Here is an 8756-nt window from a genome sequence, read left to right as displayed (position 1 = left end):
CAAGAGGACACTGCACACAAATGTTTAATAGTTCATTGAGATGATGTGAACAGACAAAAAGACAAATTATTTCACAACTATAAGTGGTATCTTACAAATGGTCTATTTCCCTACTAAATATGTGCCCCACCCCCAAAGTTTTGTTGTTGACCCTATCTATAGCTCTCAGGTAACATCCACATAACATTGCTTTAAACCAAGCCAGGCAGTGCTTGAGGACATGAACACATATTTGCAAACTTTATTTCCAAATAATGACTCTAATATGAAAGATAAACTGAACTGACTACCCCTTGATTCTGGTGTGTTTAAGCTTTGAATTGGGACTCCTACTTCGAGGTCGGTCACTGTAGTTCCACCTAACAGAAAAAGACACACAGAGGTAGGTTTCCCACAAGGGCACCTCTCTCTGCACCACTGGAAAATCTGATTTACTATAACCCCTAATGATTCCTTTAAGGGCTATAGGACCTACTGTCCAAGGATTTTTTCATTGGCTGTGACTAGGAGTAAGATTTAATCATTTGGAATTTGAGCTAAATACACATTGTTGAGGGGAAGAGACGTTTATAAGCCTGCATTATTTTTACTTAAGAATAAACGAATACCAATCATTTCGTGGCCATCAAAGCTATGCTCAATCGTATTAGAAATTAAAAATCAATTATTAACACAAATTTCAACTTCAGCAGAAAATCAGTGCTACTTGGAGGAGTTGGGAGCAGGGGTGAAAAGGCAAAAAAAAAAAAAAAAAGACAAAACAGGCAAATGGAAATTCCGGTGATTACAGAACCCCATAAGCTCTGCACAAAACTTGTCCCTTATTGATAACTTTATGACTATATCCCTAGTGCCAGGGACAGGGGCCTGCTCCACTAAAACTGCCACAACCATATTACTAGGCTCCAAATGAAAATGACCAGCATTTTTAGAGCAGTATCTGAATGTTATTAATTCTTTAACAATGTACAAGTATTAACTTCACTATTCTGTTGCCATAAACAAGGATACAAGAGGATGATGCTTCAGAATGATTTTGACCTTTTTTTCCTCAAGCAGTGTATCACTTGTAGGCAATGCCACCAAACGCCAAGAGAGTCTAGGGCAGTAACAGCCAAGAAGCCAGTCAGAAAAGTAATAAAAACACATTTCACAGCATTTGGTGGGTAGGAGGAAATCAAGGTTAAAATTATGTATAAATAAAAACTCTAAGACAGCGCTTTTTGAGAAAAATAAAGAGAGGATTTGGTGAAGAATTCCAAAAACTGCAATGGGTCCTTCCCGCCAAAACCAACAATGGTGATGTCATTCAGCTGATCTAGTCGGCTCCTGATTGTTCCCGCACACCAGGACAATCCCACCTTCAGATGACATACCTGTATGCACTGGATGTTTAAGGAAGCCAAGCCATTTCAGCGTAATAGGCCACAGTCAAACATCACAAAAGATGACACCTAATATGGAATACGAGGATGCTGGAGTGAAAGAGCCCGAAGATCTTACCGACGAGTCTTGTCACATGCAGACCCTCTGACACGCTTCTCCAATAACTATAAACCTTTCCCGAGGAAGCCTGCACATCCCAGATCAAGGCTATTTCAAGACTTTAAAACATTAGTGAACATTCTGGTGAGGATTTCTGCAAAATGATGACACTGCAGATGAACATGGGTGTTTACGAAGGGTTATGGAAGCTGTGGTTTTTATTGCTAGATAGACTGTTTAGAGTACTCATCCTAAAGATTTCCTGGCTCCCAGAGAAATCACTTCAAATCACAGTTCTCAACTGCTTTGCAGCCTTCAACCAGATGAAGAGTTAACACATTCTCTCAGGAAATAAGCAATGACCCACAATTACCCAGTGAATTTCATATGGTGGTAAGAATAATTACAGAGTAACTTCTCATGTTATTACCATGAAACTAGTATGATTTGGAGAATGAAATCAGGAACATATTCCTTTCTAAGTGCTTTTTCATCAATTAAGCATCATTTTCCAGCTCTCAATAAATGATTAAATGATATAGGTTAAATTTTAAAACTTTATTAGATGAAACTGTTCATGTAGTTCTAAGTAGCATTTTTAAGGCAGGTGTGAAAAGGTCCACTGGAAGGATAAGCTGGCAAACACTTTTATTCAATACACACATTTCACCCAAGAAGAGTTTACAATCTTAAACAAATCGCTGAGCTCTAAGCCCCGCAAGCCAAAACGAACTTTCTAATGGTCTCTATCAGTTTTACTTACTAGACAAGGATGGGCCAGTTTTAGTGTAAATGAAAACCAGGTTTAAAAAGATGATCTTGCTAAAGGTTAATACTCTCAGCTTTAGTGCAGTTAGGCACCCAAGTCTAAATTCCTTTGCTTGAGTAAGAAATCAATACAGTTGAATTAATCAAGCTGTCCACAGGAGGTCTGTGTCATTCCACAAAACGCAAATCAATTTTACAAGTCCCTGGTAAATCAGATAATTTCTCATGAAGTACAAGAATTGACGATGTTAGAGATCTAGTTTACTTCTAGTTTTAATAAAATATTTATTATAATAATATATTATAGAATAATATATTCCACTGGGGGCAGGGGAACAAAATGGAAATGAAGTTGAAGCAAGGGATAATGAAACTGAGCAAACTGTGTCCCACTAACTAGCACAAGCCAGGTGTTTCAATTTGAGATAAAATAACAGATTTTTAAAATAGTAAAACATAGCTACTTGCCTATCTAAACAACGTATCTAAATACCAAATTAAGATGATTTAAATTAAACATGCTGCTGGAATTCCTGGACACAAAGGGAGCTCCTCGTTCAGTCTCCAGGTAAGTTTCAAGGCGGGGATGTGCAATGTGAGCGGTGTGTCGGTGCTGGGCATCGGCAGAATGAAGCCCCGTGTTCTGCTACAGTCGTTACCAGCAGTGCAAGCTCCACGGTACAAATTCTGACTCGCCTAGTCAATAATCACCTCCATATCATCTCTTAAGCAGCACTGAATAGTTCGCTATGTTTCCACCCCATTTAAGTATGTTAGTGAAAGAAAAATTCAGAAATGAAAAGAGGAAAAGTTCCACATCTAATAAAGTAATAAGAAAAAACTAAAACAAGCATATGTAAAACATATACACACACACTACTACTACTGTCAAGGGAAAACAAGAACAACAAAAAATCAGTGAGTTCAGGAACCAAGTTTCCTCCAAACGTGGAGTCTAAATAAATGAAAAAAAATGACAAAGCCCTACAAAAATAAATGGTGGAGGGCAGCAGAATTTCATTTGGTTAATGTGTTTAAAGTGCCAAAATTCACAGAGAGCAAAGCTTGAGGTTTTAAATTTAGAAACACAAGTTCTTCCCCATCAATTCTTTGATTTGTACTTATTTTCACAAAACAAGATTCAGTTGACTGCCATATTAGTGCATTAATATTTTATGTTCTGCTCTGTCACTCAGGGGAGTCATTTTATGAAACTGCACAAGTATGTAAGTACATCCTATGTGCTCACCTGGAAAAAGTCGGTTATTCTGTAGCTACACAATTTGGTATCTACTAAATGATACACTCTATTTTCACAAGGTAAGGTACAGATGTAATTGTTTAATAAATCACTACTGAATGCTTTGGAAAGCTTGGAAGCTGAGGAGCCCAAGACTCAAGTCTAGAACTAGGAAAAATATATTTCTGCCCTTCCCTGAAAGGAGTAAAACTACGCAATATAGACTGAAGATGGATCACAAAGTCTCATTCCCATACATGAGACTTTTCAAAAGTGCAAGTCAATTTCTTCTTTGGTGACACCTATCTTGCTACTCAGGGACATACTGAATTCCATCAAGTCATTCACTTTTAAGAGCCACTGGACTGATGGACATTCATTATACATAGTATGCTTTAAGCATGGTGGTATCAGTTGAACACAGAACACTTTTTGAGTGAATGTAAGCACTGGCCAGGTGTAGGTTTCCCATACTGCATTCCATAGCACCTCATGGAATAATATACAGCTCCACCACCCCACAAAAAAGTGGAAAAACCCATTTTCCTTTTTTTCCTTTTTTTTTTAGTTTTAATGAAAAAGTATTTGCACCATTATTTTTCTTTTTCCTCCTTTAAAAAAGCCTGGTCCATGTGCTTAATGAAATGCCTGTCAGCTGTATTCATTTGGACAACTATACACCATTATTTAAAATATCAGTAGGCAGAAGGAGATGTAGGGAGCCAGTATATATGGAAATTAACAAAAGCAGAGTTCTGGAAACCCACCCTCCCAAATGAAAATGCTACAAATTGATAGCACAAGAAAGTAACAGAAGGCTTGGTTCTGCACAGCTCTACCAGAGGAAAAAGTCATTTTCTTTCAAAATTACTACAAAGATATCAATAAACATATCAATCACCCCCAGAATCCTCCTGCTGGTAACTTTTATAATGGCTCTTAAAGGTTCTGCACTATACCCAGTTCTCAGTTTAAGGTTTCTGTGACTCAAAGCTATTATAATATCCATTATAGAAATACTATATGCCAATCTCAGATACGTGCTTGGACCAATCCTGGATTTCATTTTTCAGTTCTATGACAAGGAGCGTAAATTTGAGCCTTCTGTTCCTCCTATTGCTTAATGTAATACAAGACTCTAGTCAACAGAGACACATATTTATCACTTTAACATACATCAATTGCCATACAGAACTACATACTATTAAGAATGAAGTGAAGAGGTAAACAAGTGACACCACATGTAAGCAGTTGTGTGATGCAAGGTAAAGTGAAATGGGAAGAAGAAAGGCCAAACAACGAAATCCCAATTCTTGCAGCACTGAGTCTGTTAATAGTGCTTACTTGCCCTAATTTTATAAAAATGAAATAAAAATCAGGAAAGGGTAAACTACCTGATTATTATTTTTATACTCATTAATTCTTAAAAGTTAAAGTAAAAAATATATATATTTAAATGGAAAGTACACCAATTTCACTTTATTATTAACCTAATTGAGGAATGGGATGAGGAGAATGGGGTTGAGGTCAGGTATGACGAAAGAGGGTTAGAACTTGTGATGGTAAAGGTCCCTTCAAAATTCTGGTGCAGTCCTCAATCACTGCAGCCTAAGTGTCGGTCAAGAGAGTTGAAATCCAGAATACTGAAAGCAGACTCCTGTTCTCCATTTCCGGCCAGTGACTCTTCAGTTACAGTGTGATGAGGTCTACCAGGTTGCCTTTAGGAGGAGTCATACTGTCAGGAAAGAAATTTACCAAGGTGTCAAAGAGCTGAGTTCTCTGAGCATAGGTGTGATCCACATCCGAAAAGCCTGGTGAAGGAGAGATACAAAGACATTCATCAATTGTGTTTAAAACTCAACATGTAACAGAAAAGACTAGAGAAAAGCAGCAATATATAATGGAAAAACCAAGACTCAAACAGGCTTTAAAACCAAAGACACAGGTCCTGATCCGAGTTCTGACTACTTGGCAGAGCTTTAAATGCACTGACGTGAAAAGAATCTAGCCAAACTACTGGCACTTCAGGAACTAAATGGACTTCTCTTTTCCTTGCAAGCATTTTCCTTTTCTAGTCTACTAAGGACATTTCACTCCTTTTCTTTTTCATGCTTCTGACCCTCCCTCCATTTTTTGTTTGTATTAGTATGCATTCATGGATCCTTTTCTTGTTCAGTGTTATATCCATTACTGTCACTGCTCATTTTAATACTGATATGGTCCTAGGTTTGGCCAGTAAGAGCTCTTTTGAGTTCCTGTCTTTCTGAAACATCCCTACTAAATTTGAGTACTTCCTTATTTTCTGACAACCAAGCTCATCTTCACAGCTCTGGAGTCAGCTATTTTTCCAAGAGCCCTAGTTCCTTTTAGTGGTGAATCATAACTAGAAACCAAGATCAGGCGTGCTAATTACCAAGGGCAGTGTTGTTTTTAGGTCTATACATGTATCTACACACATTACATACAGCTTTTTTTTTTAACAGAATCATGTTTTTATTGCTAATTCCAAATTTTTAGGAACCTCACAGGATTCTTTTCCTTATCCCATTCCATATTTATGTCTCCTTTCTTTCACTAAGGAAACCAACTCCCAGCAACATCATATTTACTCATTTCCTCAGCCAAAAATACATACAAAACATGGTTTAGAATTACTATACCCATTATCACTACCACCAAAAACTCAAGGTTCTTTCCTCTTGTTTTTAGATTACATCTGAGAGCATATAGTCTAAGCGCTGTACAAAAAAAGGTTTAATTTCAACCCCACTGTGTGGTAATATTACTACTAATTTGATATACAGGTTTGTTTGTTTCTCCTTGTATTTTCTTCAGAGTTTTCCTCTTGTTTTCTTTATTTGTGAAAATGTTTTGGTATGTTTTATTCTTAAGAGAAGGTATTGATTCTGTGATAGTATTCTATTGAAGTAGTATCATTTTCATGATATCAAATAATTTAGGAAGGAAGGAAATACTAGAGTTCCTACTGTGTGCTAGGTACTTTAGTTATGACTGTATTTAGCTGTCATAAAAAATAAACAAAAAACAATGAAACAGTTACTATAAATTCCCCTTTCAGATGGGAAAGCTGAGAGAAACTCAGTAATTTAATAAGGTCCCACAGCTGGTAAAGGGAGAATATGGAATGTGAACCTATGTCTATCTGACTCCAAAGCCCATTTATTTATTTTTATTAACTAATATTCACTGAGTGCTTACTAAGTTGTAGGTAATGTGCTAAATTCATTTAATCCTCGAAAGAATATCTTTTACTTTTCTTCACCTGATACCAACAAGGAAATTGAAATTTGTACTATCATTAGATGAACTGTTAAATTATGGTAGAGCCCTATGATGGAATACTACATGTCACTTAATGAGAATACAATAGATCTAGTGCAGTTTCATGCAAACATCTCCAAGCCACATCATGAAATTTTAAATTTACAATGCAGAATACATATTTTACATTATATAATAACACCAGAACACACAAAACTATACATCTATGTGAGTGTGCACATGCATACATATTGAGGCCTGCCCAGAAAAGGTCCAACCACTGTTAATATAATGAGAAGGGTCTGCCTGACATTGATGTAACCTGGCAGCCAAGGAGAGTGGACTGGAATGCACATGCATGAACAATGACAACTTCACAGTACTGGTCAGTGGGGGCAACAGTTGCCATTAAGTGAGCATGTATACTGTGTGGCCATCATATTCAAAATGACTTAGCAAGTACAGCAAGGGATCTACACCAGACTTTGCATTAAAGTTGAACGTTCCTCCACAGAAAAAATATGGATGATTCATAAGGCCACAACTATGGGCAACTGGTGACCGAAGTTTCATCACGACAATGTACCTGCTTACACATCACATCTTATACGGAGTTTTTTGGTGAAGTGTCAAATCATCCAGGTGACTCAGCCCCCCTACAGCCCAGATTTAGCCCCCTGCAACTTCTGGCTTTTCCCAAAACTAAAATCACCTTTGAAAGGGAAGAGATTTCATACCATTGGTGAGATTCAGGAAAATATGACAGGGCAGCTGATGGTGATTGGGAGAACTGTGTGAGGTCCCAAGGTGCCTAATTTGAAAAGGACTGAGGCATCATTGTTCTATGTACAATGTTTCTTGTATCTTTTATCTTTAATAAATGTCTCTATTTTTCATATTACATGGCTGGATACCTTCTGGACAGACCTTGTACAGTCAATCCTCATTACTCACAGATTCCATATTTGAGCATTTGCCTCACTAAAATGTATTTGTAATCCCACAGTCAATACTTGTGGCACTTCACAGACATGCTCAGAGCACGAAAATTTGAGTCACCACATGTACATGCTCTCAGCTGAGGTCAAATTAGGTGATGCTCTGCCTTCTTGTTTTAGCTCTCATGGTATAAAGTCTATCAGTGCCATGTTTTTTGCACTTTTGTGCCTTTTTTGGTGATTTCACTGCTTACAATGGCCTCTACGTGTAGTGCTAAAGTGTTATCTTATGTTCCTAAGTGCAAGAAGGCCATGATGTGCCTTATGGAAAAAATTGGTGTGTTAAGTAAGCTTTATATAAAAATGAGTTTATGATGTCATTGGTTATGAGTTCCATGTTAATGAATCAACAATATAAATATAGAAATAAGGTATTTTTAAACAGAAAACACATAATGCAAGGTTACATATTGATAGGTTGATGAAAATGTTGTGCCCAGAGGCTTATGGGAACATGACTCTGTCCTGGAGGAGGAATGGTTGAGTATTCACTAATTCAGTGCTCCCGATAACGCTACAGAATGCAACTACAGCAAACAGTGAGAACCAACTATATCTCTACGTCTATGTATATGGTTGTGTTTGTGTCAAGATCTGTCAGCTATGAATGGATACACATGAGGAGTGCGGAGAGAGATTGAGGAAAATTGGTCAAGGAGAATCTTAAGTTTATCTGCAGTCAATCTTTTTAAAAAATACATTAAAGAGAGGCAGGACACTAGGAAAACTCAGCAACATGACTACGTAAATGTCAGAGTTGGGACGAAAAAGGTTGTACTGATTCTAAATCTCGTGCTCCATCCTAACTACTGTTTCTCTCAGTTCATTTTCACCATAAAATGAAATGAGAAACTGAACAGAGTAGTGAAAACAGGTGAAGCTAAATGAAAGGTAGTATATAGTTAGTGGTTTAGGGGATGAGCTATAAGCCCAAACTAAGGTTTGAATCCTGGTTTTGCCACTCACTACCACCAACCCTGGAC

The 8756-nt window shown here is 37.3% G+C and overlaps 1 protein-coding gene across 1 annotated transcript in view; it reads right to left on the bottom strand.

Annotated features, from left to right (window-relative positions):
* Positions 1–1789: 1789 nt before the first annotated feature.
* MKLN1 (muskelin 1) overlaps positions 1790–8756 on the bottom strand; it is a 188616-nt gene continuing 181649 nt past the window's right edge. The window contains exon 18 of the mRNA XM_028525434.2: positions 1790–5304. Within this exon, the coding sequence (XP_028381235.1) occupies positions 5183–5304 (122 nt within the window). The 3' untranslated portion in view covers positions 1790–5182. The remainder of the gene's footprint in view (positions 5305–8756) is intronic.

Source organism: Phyllostomus discolor, chromosome 10 (assembly GCF_004126475.2).
Source record: "Phyllostomus discolor isolate MPI-MPIP mPhyDis1 chromosome 10, mPhyDis1.pri.v3, whole genome shotgun sequence".
In the NCBI taxonomy this organism is placed as follows: domain Eukaryota; kingdom Metazoa; phylum Chordata; class Mammalia; order Chiroptera; family Phyllostomidae; genus Phyllostomus; species Phyllostomus discolor.
The sequence above is the reverse complement of the archived record's forward strand: the minus strand, read 5'-3'. Positions and strand labels throughout refer to the sequence as shown.